The following is a 22,230-nucleotide window of genomic DNA, read 5'->3' on the forward strand; positions in this document are numbered from 1 at the left end:
GGGCCAGGGTGTCGCTGTTGTGGTGGCTGCAGAGTGCTCATCTTCTAGAGGGCCGCAGATTCGGCATACAGGACTGGGTCCTGGTGACCACGGATGCCAGCCTTCGAGGCTGGGGGGCAGTCACACAGGGAAGATTCTTCCAAGGACTATGGTCGAGTCAGGAGACTTCCCTACACGTAAATATTCTGGAACTAAGGGCCATTCACAATGCCCTAAGTCAGGCTAGACCCTGCTTCAACACCAGCCGGTGCTGATCCAGTCAGACAACATCACGGCGGTCGCCCATGTAAACCAACAGGGCAGCACAAGAAGCAGGATGGCGATGGCGGAAGCCACAAGGATTTTCCGATGGGCGGAAAATCATGTGTTAGCACTGTCAGCAGTGTTCATTCCCGGAGTGGACAACTGGGAAGCAGACTTTCTCAGCAGGCACGACCTCCACCCGGGAGAGTGGGGACTTCATCCAGAAGTCTTCCAAATGATTGTACACCATTGGGAAAGGCCACAGGTGGACATGATGGCGTCCTGCCTCAACAAAAAGCTAAAAAGATATTGCGCCAGGTCAAGGGACTCTCAGGCGATAGCTGTGGACGCTCTGGTAACACCGTGGGGGTACCAGTCGGTGTATGTGTTCCCTCCTCTGCCTCTCATACCCAAGGTACTGAGAATAATAAGAAGGAGAGGAGTAAGAACTATACTCGTGGTTCCGGATTGGCCAAGAAGAGCTTGTTACCCAGAACTTCAAAAAAAATGATCTCAGAGTACCCATGGCCTCTGCCGCTCAGACAGGACCTGCTGCAGCAGGGGCCCTGTCTGTTCCAAGACTTACCGCGGCTGCGTTTGACGGCATGGCGGTAGAACGCCGGATCCTGAAGGAAAAGGGCATTCCGGAGGAAGTCATCCCTACGCTGATTAAAGCTAGGAAAGAAGTGACCGCAAACCATTATCACCGCATATGGCGAAAATATGTTGCGTGGTGTGAGGCCAGGAAGGCCCAACGGAGGAATTTCAGTTGGGCCGTTTTCTGCACTTCCTACAGTCAGGGGTGACTATGGGCCTAAAATAGGGTTCCATTAAGGTCCAGATTTTGGCTGTCGATTTTCTTCCAGAAAGAACTTGCTTCACTGCCTGATGTTCAGACATTTGTTAAGGGAGTGCTGCATATTCAGCCCCCTTTTGTGCCTCCAGTGGCACATTGGGATCTCAACGTGGTGTTGGATTTCCTAAAGTCACGTTGGTTTGAGCCACTAAAAACCGTGGATTTGAAATATCTCACGTGGAAAGTGGTCATGCTGTTGGCCTTGGCTTCGGCCAGGCGGGTGTCAGAATTGGCGGCTTTGTCATATAAAAGCCCTTATCTGATTTTCCATATGGATAGGGCAGAATTGAGGACTCGTCCCCAGTTTCTCCCTAAGGTGGTATTAGCTTTTCATTTGAACCAACCTATTGTAGTGCCTGCGGCTACTAAGGACTTGGAGGATTCCAAGTTGTTGGACGTAGTCAGGGCCCTGAAAATTTATGTTTCCAGGACAGCTAGTGTCAGGAAAACTGACTCGCTATTTATCCTGTATGCACCCAACAAGCTGGGTGCTCCTGCTTCAAAGCAGACTATTGCTCGCTGGATTTGTAGTACGATTCAGCTTGCACATTCTGCGGCTGGACTGCCGCATCCTAGATCAGTGAAAGCCCATTCCACGAGGAAGGTGGGCTCTTCTTGGGCGGCTGCCCGAGGGGTCTCGGCTTTACAACTTTGCCGAGCAGCTACTTGGTCGGGGTCAAACACATTTGCTAAATTTGACAAGTTTGATACCTTGGCTGAGGAGGACCTAGAGTTTGCTCATTCGGTGCTGCAGAGTCATCCGCACTCTCCCGCCCGTTTGGGAGCTTTGGTATAATCCCCATGGTCCTTACGGAGTCCCAGCATCCACTTAGGACGTCAGAGAAAATAAGATTTTACTCACCGGTAAATCTATTTCTCGTAGTCCGTAGTGGATGCTGGGCGCCCATCCCAAGTGCGGATTGTCTGCAATACTTGTATATAGTTATTGTTAACTAAAGGGTTATTGTTGAGCCATCCGTTGAGAGGCTCAGTTATATTTCATACTGTTAACTGGGTATAGTATCACGAGTTATACGGTGTGATTGGTGTGGCTGGTATGAGTCTTACCCGGGATTCAAAATCCTTCCTTATTGTGTCAGCTCTTCCGGGCACAGTATCCTAACTGAGGTCTGGAGGAGGGTCATAGAGGGAGGAGCCAGTGCACACCAGGTAGTCCTAAAGCTTTCTTTAGTTGTGCCCAGTCTCCTGCGGAGCCGCTATTCCCCATTGTCCTTACGGAGTCCCAGCATCCACTACGGACTACGAGAAATAGATTTACCGGTGAGTAAAATCTTATTTTTTCTCTCGTCTCTTTCAATAAATTGTCCTCCAAAATTGTTATTTTACAGATTAACCCTCCCATGCCCCACTAATGGATGTTTCTCCAGGGCATATAATCTGGTGATATTTGAGCGAATGCGTTGAAAGGGTGAGTGTTTTGGGAATTGCGTAGACCAGTTAGGGTGGCAAAATGAAATGATTGGCCACCTAAGTAAGTGGTAGTATAGATTAATTTTGTATTGCTACCATTTATGTGCCCAATAAATTCAATTCTTCTCTTTAAAATGGCTACAGAGTGGTGTGTAAGCAGCAGGACCAATCGGAAGACACAATCTGTGACTGCAGTTTGTGATTGGTCCTACCACTCACCTCCCTCCCATCTCCACATTTCACACCACTCTGGTTTCATGGTGGGGCCGTGATACCACTTAACCATTGTGGAATGATGGCTGTATGGGAAAATATTCTTTATATTTTAAAACATTCCATGCAAATGTTTATCTGACGTGTGGCCTGTACTCTGTCGATGCTGTGTCTCAAAGTGAGTTGTGCTGTGTTGTACATAGTGAGAGAAAATCAGTGATACGATATGTAAATAAATAAAAAAAGAACTTGTTGCATTCATTGGCCGGTATTCAAATAGCTGCAGTAATTTACTGCAACTAATAGATTTGCCGTTGGCTATTGAATTAGCCCTGATACCCGGCACTTAACGGGGATCATACTTTGTGTGTGTGCGTGGGGAAGGGGTGTGGGGGGTGTTGGTGGGTTGGGTTTCTGGTTGGCCAGAAACCCCCCTTCTCTTGGCAAGTGGCTCAAATTATAACAATAGCAATGTTATATAATACGATTACTAGAACTTATTGCCACATCATGTAGGTTAAGGAACAGAGCAGAGCATCTGTAGATGTCCAGTGGGGGAAGCTTCTTCTACCAAGTTTGCTGTGGGTGTGAATCTGTGCCCTCACTCAGTGCACTGGATCAGAGAGTAGCTGCCAGGAAGAAGAGACAGGAGACTTACCATGAGGTGGAAGAATGTGTGCTTAGAAAGTGCAGTGCTGTTATGTTTCGTGTATTTATTTATATATTATGGTATGTTTAACCTTTTCCTGACCACTTATCCTATTTATATGATTTAAATATGTTTGCTACAGCCTATACTATAGACTATATATGGTGTTAAAAATTAATATTGTATTCCATACAGTATCCAGTGTATATAAAGACCAATGTGTACATTATTGTCCAGAGTCATTACTAGGTTCTTCTACCGCTACCCCCTAGACTCCTGCACTTGCTCCAATGATTGCATTTGGGAACCCCCCCCCCCCCCCTCTAGAAATCCTGCGTTTGCCACTGCCAATAAGCAGTCTTCAGAGCCACAATAACACATGGGTCCGGATACTTTTCCTGGATCCCATATCGCACAAAAAAAGTTGTTTTAAGTGGCTTACCCATTAAATGTAAAAATCTGCAAAGGATAAGAGGGATGAACCTGAACATATTGTACAGTACAACACTTTTTGTACAGTAGCGTTCTCAGTCTAGGCAGAGACCTGTTCTTTTGTTCCCAGTGAGTCACGTGTAATTCTGGGGTGCTCCTCAGTTGGCAGGAAATTGGGAGCTCATCTGTTGCCAAAGTGAAAGTAGATTTTCTTGGCGGTATCACAAGCATTTAACCCGTTAGTCTCTCCCCCATTTATACACTACTGCTAAAGATCCATAATGCAAATCCCCTGTTACAAAATCTTAAGGTATACACAAACTCAGCAATTTTATCTCCTAGCAATATAATCATTGGGGCAAATTCAAATGTTTGAAAAGTCAGTTGGGTGTCTGGTTTTTTCCTATCTAATAGACACCCAACCGACTTTTCAAACAATTGAATCCCCCCCATTGTGTCATTTTGGGGAAATTGTACAACAATTAATGCAGGCTTGAAGCAATTAATGCAGGCTTGAAAATAAATCCTTACCTAGAATACCCATTACTAAAAGGAGGCCATTTCCTTCCTGTCCTTGGTCATCTTCTAATTCTACTTCTCAGGCCCCCACCTCGTCCATAAATGACCCAGTTGTTGATCTTGTTGAGATTTGGCCACCGTGGCCATATTGGATAGTGTTCTTGTTTGCAGCTAGTAGAAGTTCCTGCTGGTACTGTATAAATATAAGAGAGACCGTGTTTGGATTCAAAATCTTCCTGTCCCTATTTTGTGTCTGCTGTATAGATCTCTATGGATTATCTCTCCATTTTTAGCTTTTAGCTGTTTAATAATATTCACCTTTTTATGTTCGTTTATACCATTATATTGTTGCACTACACTCATAGCTGTGTTTTTAAAGTTATGTCTTGTGTTCCATTCTGACATGGAAATCTGTGTGCATGTGTCTAAAAGCAAATGGAAAATGGTTCATAGATCCCCTAAATTTTCCGCTGTGGCATTATAGAAGAGTTGTGAGCTTCACTGTATAACATAGACAGATCATATCCTAACTTTCCAGTTCAGTTTTGCCCAAAGCACGCTAAGCATTATTTCCATTTTAGTTATCTAATGTAAATAGATTATTATTAATGTTTATTGATGCAGTTCCAGTCCTCTTACGAAGGCCTGTACAGGGACCGTGTCACCTGATCTCAGCCCAAAGCACATTTGTATGAAGCAGTAGCCTAGCAGGGGCAGGCTGCCTGTGTCTATATGGAAGTGTCTGGTGGGTGCGAGAGAGGGGTGTGGATCATCAAATCAACAGTGTCTAGGTCGACAATGTTTAGGTCGACCACTATAGGTCGACAGGGTTTCTAGGGCAACATGTGCTGGGTCGACAGGTCGACATGAGGGTTTTTTGTGTCGTTTTCTGCATACAGTGACCGGGAAGCCGAATTAGTGCACCGTGTACCCTCGCATGGCTCGCTTTGCTCGCCATGCTACCATTCCAATCGTAGTCCACGTGGATCGTTAAGTATGAAAAAGTTCAAAAAAAGAAACAAAAATTGAAAAACTCATGTCGACCTTTTGACCTGTCAACCTAGCACATGTCGACCTTCCCACCCTGTCGACCTAGTGACTATTGACCTAAACATTGTCGACCTAGACAGTGTCGATCTTCAGACCGGATCCCGCAAGAGAGGCAGGCAGAGGATCTTGCCTAGTCCACCTACATCAGAGGAAACACATCTGTGTGGGAGGCGTACAGGCACGGTGGCGCACTGATTGGTAGATATCACTGGTCACCCGCCAGAGTGCATCAGAGGGCAGGACTAACCTGAACTGCCAATAACTTATAATAGGCGTATGAATTTATACTGGGGCTTGGATCTAGTGTACAGAAGAATGGATGTGGCTACAGGTACTAACTGCATATATTGTTCTTGGTAAAAAGTTTCAGAAGTATATATTTAAAATGGGACACTGTCCTTTTGGGATACGGTCATTTGTTCGACACCACTTAGGTCGACAGGGTCACTAGGTCGATATGTACTAGGTCGACAGTTCAAAAGGTCGACATGAGTTTTCCCACATTTTTTCTTCTTCACATTTTTGGACTTTTTCATACTTTACGATCCACGTGGACTACGATTGGGAATAGTAATCTGTGCTGAGCGCAGCGAGGCACCTTTGGTTCGCCATGTGAGGGGACACCGTGCACTAATTGGGGTTCCCCGTCACTTTCCGAAGAAAACAACACCAAAAAAAGTAAAATAACTCATGTGGACCTTTTGACCTGTCGACCTAATGCATGTCGACCAATAGTGGTCAACCTAATGACTGTTGACCTAAGTTGTGTCGACCCAACAACCCATAACCGTCCCTTTAGACCGTGCTGGATTTCCTATTAAGCACATGTCTAGGGGTGGCCCAGCAGGGATACGGTCCTTAGGTTGACCTCACTTAGGTCGACGCTCAATGGGTCGACCACTATTAGTCGACATGCATTCGATCGACACCTGGAAATAGTTGACATGAGCATTAGGTCAACATGAGTTTTGCACATTTTTATTTATTTATTCTTCATTTTTTTAACTGTTTGGGAATAGTAACCCATGCGAGGAGACACGGGGCACTAATTGGGGTTCCCGGTCACTCTACGAAGAAAACGGCACCCAAAAAACGTAAAAAACTCTTGTCAACCTTTTTCCATGTCAACCTTTTTCAGATGTCAACCAATAGTGGTTGACCCAACAAACCCATTCCGCCCAGCAATCCTCCTGCAGCAGAGTTTGTCAGTACCCCAGTTGAGTCGCATCTTTGAGGACACAGAACAAAGACTATATCCCCTGGCAGTGCTGCATCAGGGGGAGTCTCGGGAGCGAGCGCATGTACAGTCCAGGACACTGGAAGATTTGGTTTGTATCTGGGAGAGTCTTGGGGGTGTTCTACGTGCAAACCAGGAACCCATAAGATATCCCAAAATAGGCACTTGCTGTGATGTATGGATAGTGAGGGATAAAATTGACTAATCTGCCTTCTCAGTTGCAGTGTGTATTGGCACCTTTACACCAGCATGTATTTTTTGTGAAAAAATTGCAATTTTAAATGTAGGTATTAGCAGAGCACCAGCAAATTCCCCCACACTAGGGTGTTGCTGCCAAGGTACCATGTGGATGTTCTCTATCCATGCGTGATGTGGCCAAGTGCCCTTCCCTACACTTACACCAGCTAGCTTGTATTTGTACAGTGACCGGTATAAAAGCAAACAGGTCTCTCAGCAGCATAGCAGCTACTATGGTAACAACAAATTGGTTTTATTTATTGATTTACCTATACTGTATTTGGTAGCGTTGGCTCCTATTGCACTGCCGATCCTTCTCTCACTGTTTTGCGTCAGACACATACCTCTATGGATCTTACAGGGGTAGGTACACAGATCAGTGAACATAGCAGAGGACTAATCTGAATTTCCTTTACATTGAATAACAGGGCCATGCCTCTTGAACCAGATAAGTCACAGTCCGGAGACGAATCGTCCAATGATGCCAGTAGGGCCAGCCGCGGCGACCGACCGGACGTCTCTGAGAAATCTGTCTGTGAGCGAATCCGACAAAACACTCCAAGTCCCCACAGAGGAAACACACCCCAGGGTGAGGATAGCGTAAGCTGGAAGTGGTACAGCAACAACTCAACATCTTCAGATCCTGCAGTGTCAAAGGATCTGTCTATACACGCTTTATTCACTACTTCCATTGGCTTTCATAGATAGCTGGGAGCTACAGTGCTTACATGGCACATTTATATGTATAACATCATCAACAACCATGAAAGAACTTGTAAATGTCACACGGATAAGACCTTGGTTAGAAATAATAATAATAATAATAATAATTTTTATTTATATAGCGCTCTTTCTCCAAACAGGACTCAAGGCGCTTAACATCAAAATAAACCCCATGGCTCTAGTGCAGTGCTAACCACTGTGTCACTGTGGCTTGGAAAGACACAGTAGCCATTTCTTGGCATGATTGTTTTAGGGAATTTTCTGATGCTCAAGACATCAGAAGCTACGAATAAAATAATGGTTTTCTAACTGAGGTGTACTACATTTAAATGGCCTGCAGGTGTCGCTGTTGGTTTTGCATTTCTGTAGAACATTAGGTGAACATAGATACTTACTGATAGACAGCAGAAGCCCTAGCACCATTTACAGGATACAGAAAATGTGTTCTCAAGGGATTGTTTGTAGTGTTTTAACTGTCCAAGCAGTTTAGGGAATTTGGAGAGAGAACGTCTTATAGGACCGCCACCGTTCCACTGGAGGACTGAAGCCTTTCTCTGGGCTATGATGGCTAAGGTGGCTGACAGTGTGGCACCTGCGCAGATGGCCCCACGTCCCCATGCACACCCTGGTCTTAACAGATCTCAGTTACTACCATGGTGTTGTATCTCTGCTCTTCCCTATTCTCTGATGGTTTACTCCTATGGCAGGGATCCTACTATGCAAAGAGCGCAGCAGCAGAAGTTAGAGACTGTTCTATAGCAGACAAACCCTGAAATACAGACTCTGGGCCCGACTCACCCGTGTGCACAAATGTCGCCATCTCTCTGTGTTTTGTGCGCAACAACTGTGTGTGAAAATATGCAAAAACCCCAGGAGGCGCCTTGTGTAAAAAGACTCCCACCACCAATTTTTCTGATCCACTGCCTGCGTCCGAAGGCACAGCATCGGATCCATATCACGATCATCGGTTGCAGCTTCGGACCTCTGATTAACCCGAAGGTTACTCAGGATGCCTGGCAAAGCTGCACTGCTGGGGCCAGGAACACTGCGTCTGAGGATGCAGCCACTGGCTTCAGCACGTCCAGAAATGGGGCCGATATGCCCCAATTGTCTGTAACGCTCCCCATAGCCGCCCGGAAACTCCTGCAGACTGTTAATCAGCTAACATAGCACAGCTTTTATTAATTGACATATTTTGAAAAAAAATGTAATTTATGTCGCAGCACAGTTCTGTATAATTACCTGTCCATTTGGTAAACTAGTAATACAGTATCTGCTTATTCTGCGAGTTTGTATTGACTACGCTGTTTGTGTTCCAGCTAGTCCCCCGCGGTTCGTGTCCGTAGAGGAACTCGTGGATGCCGCTAAAGGGGTAAACAACATGGCTTTAGCTCATGAGATTGTGGTCAATAAAGGATTTCAGATCAAACCAATGGAGTTCCCACAGGGAAGGTAAGATGGGGTAATACCAAGCCGTGGGCAAGAAAGTTTCCATTCAGAATGTCAAACAGACACAATGTACCTTATATGACTAACAGTGACTTATTGTCTCTTTTTCTCCGTCATCCACTAGGGGACACTGGAGCATATTAACAATGGGGTATAGACTGTGAATAATTGGAACCGGGCACTTTAAATTTTTCAGGAAGTATAGCTGAAGGACAGTACAGTCTCCAATCAGTGTAGCCCTGTTTCCTAGTCAGACATACAGTTCTACACTGAATCATTTAGGGTATATTTACAAAAGTGCAGGTTTTTTTTAGAAGTGAAGATGTTGCCCATAGTAACCAACCAGGTTTTAGCTATTCTAATCTAGAAGGTGCTACCGGTAGATTAAGTAGATTCTGATTGGTTGCTATGGGCAACATCCCCACTTCTAAAAACCTGCACTTCAGTAAATATACCTTATAGGCTCTCAGACTTTACAAGATACTTTGGGGGTCATTCTGACCCGTTCGCTCGCTGCTTTTTATCGCAGCCGAGCGAATGGGTAACCACTGCGCATGCCGAAGGCCGTAGCTGGGCTGCGATCACCTCTGCCTGATTAACAGGCAGAGGCGGTCGCTGGGGGGATGGCGCGGAACGGCGGCGTTTGGCCGCCGTTTCGTGGGCGTGGTCCGGCCAATGCAGGCGTGGACGGACCGTGCGAGGAGTGGCCCGCATCGGCTGCGTGACGGGGAGCGACGAGTAGCTCCCGGCCAGCACGCTAAAGCTGCGCTGGTCGGGAGCTACTCTTGAAGTGCAAAGGCATCGCCGCTATGCGATGCCTTTGCACTTCTGCGGGGAAGGGGCGGCACTGACATGCGGGACGGACTAGCTCTGTGCTTGGCGTCCCCCCGCATGTCAGTGTGAATGATCGTAGCCTTGCAGCTACAATCATCTTGGAATGAGGGCCTGTGTGCACACTTCTGCTTGGTAATGCAAGATCAGTTTTGTAGTGTGGTACTGTGTTTTACCATTTGGCCTCTAGATGGCATTGTTCTGGTGCAATATATGGATCAGATGTATTTCTTTTTTCCTACATAATTCATAACATTTACTTTTATAGCATCAGTATATTTCATTGCACTTTACAATGGGAAACAAACACAATAAGAGACATAAAGACAGAGGAAGATGAGCCCTGCTCGCAAAGCTGACAATCTATATATTTTATCTCTTATGCAATTTTAAATACCTGTTTATATTGAATATTTACCTTAAATTATAAAGTGAATATAAGTCATAATTTTAAATATAGTATAGTATAGTATAGTGACTTCTGTGAAATAGGATATTTCTCATACGTCCTAGAGGATGCTGGGGTCATCATAGAACCATGGGGTATAGACGGGATCCGCAGGAGACATGGGCACTTTAAGACTTTGAAAGGGTGTGAACTGGCTCCTCCCTCTATGCCCCTCCTCCAGACTCCAGTTTTAAAATTGTGCCCAGTGAGACTGGACGCACTACAGGGAACTCTACTGAGTTTCTCTGAAAAATACTATTTGTTAGGTTTTTTATGTTCAGGGAGGCTGCTGGCAACAGTCTCCCTGCTTCGTGAGACTTAGGGGAGAGGAGTATGACCCACTTCCAGTGAGTTCAAGGGCTCTGCTTCTGGTTACAGGACACCATTTGCTCCTGAGGGTGCTGATCGCTGGGTACGCCTAGATGCTCACTCCCGCAGCCTGCCGTCACCCCATAACAGAGCCAAAAGTCAGAAGACAGGTGAGTAGCTGAAGAAAAGAAGACTTCAGTGCGCGCCAAGCTCCCACATATACACAGCACTACAGGGTGCGGGGGGGGGGGGGGGGTGGCCCCCTGGGCAGCTAATATATCCTCAGTGGACACTGGCAAAAGAGGGACATTAGTGCCAAGGCACTGTCCAAAACCCCCGCCAGTATAATCATAGAAGAAGCGGTACAGAAGCGCCCCATTAAGGGGGCGGAGCTTCATCCTCACAGCTCACTCGGCGCCATTTTCTCTCCATCAGGCTGCAGCGACGCTGGTCCTTCCTTCACACTGACAAGTATCGGGGCAAAACGGGGGGGGGGGGGGGGGGGCGCACTGGCTAATTTGGTGCAATATACCTTATATTAAAAGAGCAACAGGTCTGAGGCATTTATTGGGCGCTTCAGAACCGCTGATTGGGCGCTGGGGTGTGAGCTGGCAAATCTCCTCTGTGTCTCTCTAACAGGCTTTACTGTGGGTCTGTCCCCTATAGGCCCGGTGTGTCTGTGGGTATTTGGTGCACGTGTGTTGACATGTCTGAGGCTGTAGGCTCTTCCCAGGAGGAGGCTGTATTAGGGACACAAACAGCTGCGGGGGTGACCCTGTCTGCACCGCCGACGCCGGTTTGGATAAATGTGTTGAACGCCTTGAATGCTAATGTGGCTCTTATTAGTAAGAGGCTAGATAAGTCTCAGACCCAGGCATGGAAGAAATCTGTAGAAGATATGTTATTGCAAAGTCAGGTCCCCTCAGGGTCCCAGAAACGTACGCTGGCCCAGTTGGCAGACACTGATGATTGTGGCGGTTAAAGAGGTGCTACATATCACTGAGGACCCGGCTGTCCCTGATAAAAGGGTCTGTATGTATAAGGAAAGGAAACCTGAGGTAACGTTTTCCCCCCTCTCATGAACTGAACACGTTATTTGAAAAACTCTGGGAAGCTCCTGACAAAAAGTTTCAGATTCCCAAAAGAATTAAGGTAGCTTATCCATTTCCCTCGGCAGATAGGGAAAAGTGGGAGTAACCCCCCACCGTGGACAAGGCCCTGTCACGTTTGTCTAAAAAGGTGGCTCTCCCGTCACCTGGCACGGCAGCCCTTAAGGATCCTGCGGATCGTAAACAAGAAACTACGTTAAAGTCCATTTATGCGACCACAGGTACGCTACTCAGACCTGTCATTGCGTCTGCGTGGGTAAGTAGTGCTATCGAAAAGTGGGCAGACAACTTGTCTTCTGAAATAGATACCCTAGATAGGGATAGCGTCCTCTTGACGCTGGGTTATATCAAGGACGCTGCAGCATACCTTAAGGAAGCTGCGATGAGCGTTGTGGATTCACCAATGGAATGCTGATGCTGATTCCAAGAAAAGTATGGAATCTCTACCATATAAAGGTAAGGCTTTATGTGGTGATGGCCTTGATGATTTGGTATCTACAGCTACCGCGGGTAAGTCTACTTTTTTGCCTTATGTTCCCCCACAACAAAAGAAAACTCATCACTATCAGATGCAGTCCTTTCGGCCCAATAAATACAGAAAGGGCCGAGGTTCTTCCTTCCTTGCTACTAGAGGAAGGGGAAGAGGTAAACGATCACCAGCCTTGTCAGGCTCCCAGGAGCAGAAGTCCTCCCAGGCTTCTGCCACTTCCACCGCATGACGTTGGGGCTCCTATGTGGGAGACCGCATCGGTGGGGGCACGTCTCAAACTCTTCAGTCAGTTTTGGTTTCGTTCGGACCTAGTCCCATGGGTTTTACAAATAGTATCCCAAGGGTACAAGCTGGAGTTTCAAGAAGTTCCCCCTCGCCGTTTTTTCAGATCGGCCATACCAGCTTCTCTTCCGGACAGGGAGATAGTTTGCGACGCAATACAAAAGTTGTGTCAAAATCAAGTTATCATCAGGGTTCCCCAGTCACAACAGGGAGAAGGCTTTTATTCGAGCCTGTTTGTGGTCCCGAAGCCGGACGGCTCGGTCAGACCAGTCCTGAACCTGAAATCCCTAAATTTCTACCTAAAGAAATTCAAATTCAAGATGGAGTCTCTCCGCGCAGTGGTCTCCAGTCTGGAGGAAGGGGATTTTATGGTGTCGGTGGACATAAAGGATGCTCCGCATCAGGCTTATCTGAGATTTGCAATTCAGGATTGTCATTACCAATTTCAAACGTTGCCGTTTGGTCTGTCCAAGGCTCCGAGGATTTTCACCAAAGTGATGGTTCTCCTTCACAAGCAAGGAGTCATGATTATCCCATACTTGGACGATCTACTGATAAAGGCGAGATCCAGGGACCAGTTGGTGCAGAACGTTGCACTCTCCCTGACAGTCCTTCAGCAACATGGTTGGCTCCCAAACTTGCCAAAATCACAGTTTATTCCGACGACGCGGTTGTCGTTTTTTGGAATGATATTGAACACAGAACTACAGAGAGTCTTTCTTCCAGTGGAAAAGGCTCTGGAACTTCAGAGTCTGGTCAAACAAATTCTGAAACCAGCAAGAGTCTCAATCCATCAATGCATTTGGTTGCTGGGGAAGATGATTGCGGCCTACGAGGCCATTCAGTTTGGCAGGTTCCATGCCAGAGTGTTCCAGTGGGACCTGTTGGACAAGTGGTCCGGGTCCCACCTACACATGCACCGGAGGATAATCCTGTGTTCCAAGACCAGGGTATCACTCCTGTGGTGGCTGCACAGCTTTCACCTCCTAGAGGGGCGCAGGTTCGTGATTCAGGACTGGATCCTAGTGACCACGGATGCAAGCCTCCGAGGCTGGGGGGCTGTCACAATGGGAGAAAACTTCCAAGGAAGATGGTCAAGTCAGGAAACTTGTCTCCACATAAATGTTCTGGAGTTAAGGGCCATTTAAAATGGCCTTCTGCAAGCGGAACATCATCTTCGAGATCTGCCTGTACTGATCCAGTCGGACAATGTAACAGCAGTAGCGTACATAAACCGTCAGTGCGGAACGAAAAGCAGAGCAGCGATGGCAGAAGCCACAAGGCTTTTCCGCTGGGCGGAAAAGCATACAAGCGCTCTGTCAGCGATCTTCATTCCAGGAGTGGACAACTGGGAAGCAGACTTCCTCAGCAAACACGATCTCCATCCAGGAGAGTGGGGCCTCCACCAAGAAGTCTTCGCAGAGGTGACAAGTCGTTGGGGAGTTCCTCAAGTAGACATGATGGCATCTCGGCTCAACAAGAAACTTCAGGGATATTGTTCCAGGTCAAGGGACTCTCAAGCAATTGCAGTGGATGCACTGGGGACACCGTGAGTGTTTCAGTCGGTGTATGTATTCCCTCCACTTCCTCTCATTCCAAAAGTTCTAAAGATCATAAGAAGAACAAAGATCCGGGCGATCCTCATTGTCCCAGACTGGCCAAGGAGGGCTTGGTATCTAGATATTCAGGAATTACTCATAGGAGATCCCTGGCCTCTTCCTCTGCGCGAGGACCTGTTACAACAGGGGCCGTGCGTGTATCAGGACTTACCGCGGCTACGTTTGATGGCATGGCGGTTGAGCGCAGAATCCTAGCCCTTAAGGGTATTCCCAGTGAAGTCATTCCCACTTATTCAGGCCAGAAAAGGGGTAACGTCTAAACATTACCACCGTATTTGGAGAAAATATGTTTCTTGGTGTGAATCCAAGGGGGTTCCTACGGAGGAGTTACGGCTAGGACGTTTTCTCCATTTTCTACAAGCAGGTGTGGATGTGGGCCTAAAATTGGGCTCAGTTAAGGTACAGATTTCGGCCTTATCGGTTTTCTTTCAGAAACAATTGGCCTCCCTTCCAGAAGTTCAGACTTTCGTGAAAGGCGTGTTGCACATCTAACCTCCATTTGTGCCTCCAGTGGCACCATGGGATCTTACTGTGGTGTTGCAGTTCCTACAATCAACCTTTACGGAAGGTGGAGTTGAAATTCCTCACTTGGAAATGGTCATCCTGTTGGCCTTGGCTTCTGCAAGGCGGGTGTCTGAATTAGCGGCCTTGTCTCACAAGAGCCCTTATTTGATCTTCCATGAAGATAGAGCTGAATTGAGGACACGTCAACAATTTCTGCCGAAGGTGGTTTCCTCTTTCCACATGAACCAGCCTATTGTGGTGCCTGTGGCTACTGACGCTTTCGCTGTGTCAAAATTTCTTGATGTGGTCAGAGCTTTGAAGATTTATGTCGCCAGAACGGCTCAGATTAGGAAAACAGAAGCTCTATTTGTCCTGTATGCTCCCAACAAGGTTGGGTGTCCTGCTTCCAAGCAGACCATTGCACGCTGGATCTGTAACACGATTCAGCAGGCTCATTCCACGGCTGGATGGCCGTTACCGGAATCGGTAAAAGCCCATTCTACTAGAAAGGTGGGTTCATCCTGGGCAGCTGCCCGGGGGGTCTCGGCATTGCATCTTTGCCGAGCAGCTACTTGGTCGGGGTCAAACACTTTTTTTGCAAAGTTCTACAAGTTTGACACCTTGGCCGATGAAGACCTTAAGTTCGGTCAGCCGGTGCTGCAGAGTCATCCGCACTCTTCCGCCAGTTCTAGAGCTTTGGTATAACCCCATGGTTCTATGATGACCCCAGCATCCTATAGGACGTATGAGAAAATAGGTTTTTAATACCTACCGGTAAATCCTTTTCTCTTAGTCTGTAGAGGATTCTGGGCGCCCGTCCCAGTGCGTACTGTATCTGCAGTTATTAGTAGTGGTTCCACACATGTTGTGTTACGTTTATAGTCAGCCTGTTGCTGAAATTGTTCATGCCTCATGCTTGAGGTGTGAGCTGGTATGAATCTCACCTTAGTTTAACAATAAATCCTTTCCTCGAAATGTCCGTCTCCCTGGGCACAGTTCCTATAACTGGAGTCTGGAGGAGGGGCATAGAGGGAGGAGCCAGTTCACACCCTTTCAAAGTCTTAAAGTGCCCATGTCTCCTGCGGATCCCGTCTATAGCCCATGGTTCTATGATGACCCCAGCATCCTCTACGGACTAAGAGAAAAGGATTTACCGGTAGGTATTAAAATCCTATTTTTGCCCCGTTTCCTTTTTTTTTAATATTGTATAGTACAATGGCTGAGTTTAACATTAGAAGTTTTGTTGTAACTTGTTGTCTAGGACATTTAGAAGACCTGATTGGCCAAGGAAGTAACTCAAGTGGCCAATCAGGAAGCTCGGTCTCTGGTCACTGTTTGGAGACCTCATCATATCAGAAATGCTTGTCATGGCCTGTGTAGGAGGCTTGAGAGGGTCAGGTTTTCGTTCATCTTAATATTTAGTATCAAACGCAGTCCAACATACCATGAATTCTTCTGGCAGTTGAGTACATAGGGTAATAAACACATGGCGGTAATTTGTGACCTTGGTGTGACTTTCTATCAAGTATCATATCCGCTTTATGGTTTGTTTTGTAGACTAGATGTATGGATAATCTAGACTTTTCTGCTTTATTCCTTTGCAAGCTGATGAGTTCACTTCTGAAGGGTGTAAGTTTAGAGAGAAGGTGGTACTGTGCAGTTTGTCCAAACTTCGATTAACAACCCTCTGATTACAGCTTTGTGCTGCTAAAGACTGCTAGACTAGGCACCTCATTATTATTATTATCCTTTATTCTATTACCAGATAGGTTCAGATATGGTTTATATGGCGCCACAAGGGATCTGCAGTGCCCAATTACTGAGTACATAAATAAGCAAAACAAGAAAACTTACAGTTCAAGACAATATAGGACAAGTACAGGGTATATAAACATAGCTACATCAGCAGACGACACTGAAATAAGTATCCGGGTGGCAGAAAGCAGAGATTGGGTGCAGTAGAAGGGAATATGGAGTAGAAGATAGTTAAAGTAAGAGAAGGAACAGTACAGGAGGGAAGAAGGCCCTGCTCGTAGCTTCAATTGATTTTAAAGTATTTTCTAATTTAGAATTCTTCATTGGGGGTGGGGAAGGGGGATGTTTAATTAGCTGTGGTAATTTACTGTGGACTAATTGATCCCCCGGGGGGTAGTCCATTATCCCTGAAGGCAGCTCACAAGCTGCACTTACCAGGGATTTCCTTTTGGGACTGAGCAGACCTGAAAAGAAATCCCCAATAACTAGCAGGTGCAAACACAGTATTAACACACAGGTCTGGGAACTTTTCCGGGATTCTGTGTGTTAACAGCAGACAGAGAGGCGGGGTGCTTTTTCCCCCCCTGGTATCCCCCCAGCACACTAAAATGCGGCCAAGTTCTCTGAAATTCTATTACCAGATAGGTACAGATATGGTTACAGGTATTTTTTAGTGTGCTGGGGGGATACCAGGGGGGGTGGGGGGGGAAAAAGCACTTTCTGTCTGCTGTTTGTTTGTGACCCCTCCCCCTTTCTAGCGCCTGATATATAAATTATCTCCAGGAATGGTTGAGCAACTGGCACTGTTTGTCTGCATTCTGTGTGTTAACACCTGATAACAGGTTGATTTTAACGGGTGAGAAAAAAGGTCTGTAACTGTACCACTTTTTCACACTCCTCTTAAATTACCAGGGCTAGTTAAATTTGACCCTTAAGCTAGGTACACACTATACGATTACCTGTCCAACCTGACTGGTTGGAGTAAAAATCTGGTAATGTATGGGAGTAAATGACAATCGATCATTTGTTCCCAAACACTGGAAAATGAACAGAAATGGTTGGTCCGATAAATGGGTTAAATCAAATTTGTCTGAAGAACTGATTATGTCCGTTTTCCAGTGTTTGGGAGCAAATGGTCGATTTTCACTTACTGCCATACATTTCCAGATTTTCATTCCAGCCTGTCAGATTGGACAGGTAATTGTATAGCGTGTACCTAGTGTAACACAGTAAGGGAAGAAGGTGCAGTTTCCTGGGGTAAATGGCAGCAAGCAGCCGCTGAGGAATCGCACAAGTCCAGTGTGTGGTGCAACTGGCCACGACCAGTTTTATTAAACAGAAAATAAAACAAACACCAAAAGAAAATACCTTGCCTGTCCGGCACTAACTAAACACAAGACGTTCCTAACTGTCTTTAAACGAAAACACAGAGTTTTCCAGTCAATACTGTTTGGCTCACTTGTATAAAGAAGCGGGTTTCTCTCACAGAGATCCTGCAGTCTTCCCAGGTAGTCTGCGCACACTAATCAGGCTAGCAGCCCTATAACCCACTTACACAGCTGAAACCTTGATTAGCCCTCTGTGAGGCCAAAGACCCGAACTGGGCCCAACATCTGGAACTTGCCCTATCTTTCTTTCAGGGCCCTTATCCAGCTTTTCCAATAAACTGAAAAGGCTCTGACAAAACAAAACATTTTCCTAGTAGTTTTCATTTTTCTAATACAGGTAAGACAAGAACCTGGGACAAACATACCTGCCCTCAAACACTATTCCAGTGTTCTTGTCACATATCCCCCCTCCCCTGTTTCGACCTAGGGGCCGGAACACTTGTAGCCCCCAAACAGAAGATGCGGGACAATGCATCTGCGTTGGCCAATTGTGTACCCGGTCTATGTTCGACAGCAAACTTAAAATCCTGCAATGCTAGAAACCATCTAGTTACTCGAGCATTCTTGCCTCTATTTACATACATCCATTTTAAAGGGGCATGATCTGTCCCTAGTCTGAATTGTCTACCCAAGAGGTAATATCCCAAGGTATCTAGTGCCCACTTAATGGCCAAGCCTCCTTTTCCACAATGGCATACCTTTTTCCATGCTCATTGAGTTTCCTACTCAAATAAATGATAGGGTGTTCGTCCCCATCTCTGGTTTGGGACAGCACAGCCCCTATCCCTACCTCTGAGGCATCTGTCTGTACCACAGATTCTTTTGAAAAATCTGGTGTTCTCAACACAGGTTGTGAACACAAAGCCACTTTTAACGCTTGGAACGCTTTTTCTGCATCAGGGTTCCAATTCACCATACTTGACTGCTTCCCTTTGGTAAGGTCTGACAACGGCACTGCTGTGGTCGCAAAGTTGGGAATAAACAGTCTATAGTACCCAGTTATTCCCAAAAAAGCCCTTACCTGTTTTAAATTCACTGGACGAGGCCAGTTTTGAATACTATCAATTTTATTCAATTGGGGCCTAATCAGACCTCTGCCTATGGTGAAGCCCAAGTATTTGACCTCCTCCATTGCGAGGCAGCACTTCTTTGGGTTAGCAGTTAACCCTGCCTCTCTGAGTCCAGTACTGCTTGTACTTTAACCAAATGGGACCCCCAGTCTGTACTGTGAATTACCACATCATCCAAATAGGCAGCTGCATATTTTCTATGGGGCCTCAAAATTTTATCCATCGCCCGTTGAAAGGTTGCTGGAGCCCCATGCAACCCAAAGGGTAACATCTTATACTGGTACAGCCCCTCCGGTACCGAAAAGGCTGTTTTTTCTTATGCGCTATCAGATAAAGGTATTTGCCAGTAACCTTTGGTCAGGTCCAACGTGGTGAGAAACCTGGCTGTTCCCAGCCTTTCTATAAGCTCATCCACACGGGGCATGGGGTATGCGTCAAACTTGGACACCTCATTTAACTTACGAAAGTCATTACAGAAGCGTATGCTACCGTCTGGCTTCGGGATGAGAACTATGGGACTGGACCACTCACTGTTAGATTCCTCTATGACTCCAAGTTCTAAAATGGTCTTAACTTCTTTAGAAACAGCTTCTCGCTGAGCTTCAGGAATCCTATATGGCTTTAAATGGACCCTGACCCCTGGTTCTGTGACAATGTCATGTTTTATTATGGTCGTTCGGCCAGGCAGCTCTGAAAATATCTCCCTATTTTGGATGAGAAATTCTTTAACCTGATTGTTCTGATCAGCTGATAATGTCTCTGACACCTTTACTGCGGGAAGCAACCGAGGTGAAGACACCGAAAGGCAAGGCTCCGCTGACAGAGACAACCTATCTTTCCAGGGTTTGATTAAGTTAACATGGTAGATTTGTTCGGGTTTTCTCTTTCCCGGTTGGTATACTTTGTAATTAACCTCATTCACTGTTTCCCTAATCTCAAATGGACCCTGCCATTTAGCTAAGAACTTGCTTTCCACAGTGGGTACCAAAACAAGAACTCTTATCTCCAGGAGCAAATTCCCGTATCTTGGCACTCCAGTTATATACACCCTCTGTTAAGCACTTTGGGCCTGTTCCATGTGCTCTCTGACAATAGGTACCATGGCTGCAATCCTATCCTGCATTTGTGTTACATGTTCAACAACGCTTCTATAAGGAGTGGGCTGTCCTTCCCACATCTCTTTGGCAATATCCAACAGCCCTCTGGGGTGTCTACCATACAACAAATCAAATGGAGAAAACCCCGTAGAGGACTGAGGAACTTTTCTGATGGCCATTAACAAGTAGGGCAACGAACAATCCCAGTTTTTCCCATCTTTATCAACAACCTTTTTTAACATACTTTTTAATGTTTTATTAAACCTTTCCACCAACCCATCAGTTTGGGGATGGTAAATGGACGTCCTGAGGTGAGTGACCTTAAATAATTTGCACAATTCTATCATGATCCTTGACATAAATGGAGTACCTTGGTCAGTCAAAATTTCTTTTGGTATTCCCACTCTACTAAAAACCTGCACCAGCTCCCTAGCTATCGCCTTGGTTGTGATAGTGCGTAAAGGGACAGCCTCAGGATATCGAGTGGCATAGTCCATTATTACCAGGATATACTGATGGCCCCGAGCGGACTTTAACAAGGGCCCCACGAGATCCATGGCTATTCTGTCAAACGGGACCTCTATATAATAGGCATGGGAACTAGTGGGCTCCTGAAATGGGGTCTAGGGGCATGATACTGGCATTCAGGACAGGAAGAACAATATTCAGACACTTCTTTATAAACCCCTGGCCAAAAGAACCTTTGTAAAACTCTTCCAATGGTTTTTTCTGCCCCTAAATGTCCTGCTGTAACGTAACTATGAGCTAAATCTAGTACCGTTCTCCGATAAGGCTGGGGAACTACCAGCTGTTCCACCACATCCTCACCCCTTTTGACAATGTGGTACAAGAGCTCATTACAGATGGCCATGTGGGGATACGTAACCCTGTCACCTGGTACCACAGGTTCCCCATTAACAATCTTAACATTCTCTCTAGCCTTTATTAAGGTAGGATCCATTAACTGTTCAGATGCAAACAGATCCTTCTTTACCTCCAGGTCAGGCACGCTTTCAGTTCTAACTACCATGTCTCTGTTCCCAGCAAGAGGGTCTTCACTGGACTCCCCATATGTCACTTCCCCAGCCAAGCTAGCAAAAGGCAAAGGGTCAAAGTTCTGAAGACACACGTACATCCATAAAAATCACTGTGATTATCAACTGGCTCTTTACTTCTCACATCTGTTGATAAACGTGATTCCCACAGTTTCCAAAAATGAGGAAAATTCCTCCCTATTATGGCCTCATGCACCAAGGTGGGAACCAGTCCTACTTTAACAATTGCTGACCCACAACAAGTTTCTATATTCACTTCAGCAGTGACGTTGGGTATCCCCATGTATGCAAGTTACCCCAATAGGTATTTGCTGGACCTTTAAGGGGTTCACTAACCCAGCTTTCACGAGGGTAACTAAACTTCCTGAATCTAGCAAGGCCTCTACCCGGTTACCCTCTAAGAACACGTCACACATTTGTTTTTCCAGCTCAGGTGAAGGTACCACAGTACTGGCTAACCTAGCAAAGAAAGACATTCTGCGACATTCAAAGGCAGCATCACATTGCATGGGTTCTTGCGTGACTGGGCAATTGGCAATAACATGACCTTGCATACCACACCTAAAACATTTAACCACACGATTATCAACCCGTTTGGGCAGCATAAACCTTTCTAGCCCCATTGGCCTGTCTCCAGGGCCAGTGTTTACAATCTCTACAGCCTTGCGTTCTCTTATCCGCCCAGCAACGTTTTCCCACGAAACAGTCTTACCAGTCTTTACGGAAGGGCGCTGTCGAGGATCTATGGGTTGCTGGGTGGTCATCAGTAGTTCCTCTGCCGCCAAGTACCTCTCTGCCATGTCCACTAATTGATCAGCAGTATCCGGGTTTCCATGGCTCACCCACTTGCGCAGGACCACGGGCAAAGATCTCAAATAGCGGTCCATGACGACTCTTTCAACCATCTGGGGACCAGTTAATGTCTCTGGCTGTAACCATTTTTTTGTTAGCTGAATAAGGTCGTGCATCTGGGAGCGAGGAGGCCTCTCCATGGCGTACACCCAACGGTGCACCCGTTGTGCTCGTACTGACAGCGTGACTCCCAGGCGGGTCAGGATCTCAGTCTTTAGTTTATCATAGTCCCGAGCCTCAGCAGGGCTTAAATCAAAGTACGCTTTTTGGGGCTCACCTGACAGAAAAGGTGCCAGCAGACTGGCCCACTGTGCTTTCGGCCAGTTCTCACGCTCGGCAGTCCTTTCAGACCTGGTCAGGTAGGCCTCCACATCATCAGCCT

At 46.3% G+C, this 22,230-nt stretch overlaps 1 protein-coding gene across 3 annotated transcripts in view; it reads left to right on the plus strand.

Moving 5' to 3' along the window:
* The window catches only part of TCP11L1 (t-complex 11 like 1), a 104,009-nt gene that overhangs the window by 25,068 nt on the left and 56,711 nt on the right, over positions 1-22,230 (plus strand). For 2 of the 3 annotated variants that reach the window (XM_063944481.1, XM_063944482.1), the window contains exons 2-3: positions 7,296-7,456; positions 8,910-9,042. In XM_063944481.1, the coding sequence (XP_063800551.1) occupies positions 7,300-7,456; positions 8,910-9,042 (290 nt within the window). In that variant the 5' untranslated portion in view covers positions 7,296-7,299. Of the gene's footprint in view, positions 1-7,295; positions 7,457-8,909; positions 9,043-22,230 lie in introns of those variants that run through there. The other variant, XM_063944483.1, reaches the window with a different exon arrangement.

The sequence above is a fragment of the Pseudophryne corroboree genome, chromosome 11 (assembly GCF_028390025.1).
Source record: "Pseudophryne corroboree isolate aPseCor3 chromosome 11, aPseCor3.hap2, whole genome shotgun sequence".
In the NCBI taxonomy this organism is placed as follows: Eukaryota; Metazoa; Chordata; class Amphibia; order Anura; family Myobatrachidae; genus Pseudophryne; species Pseudophryne corroboree.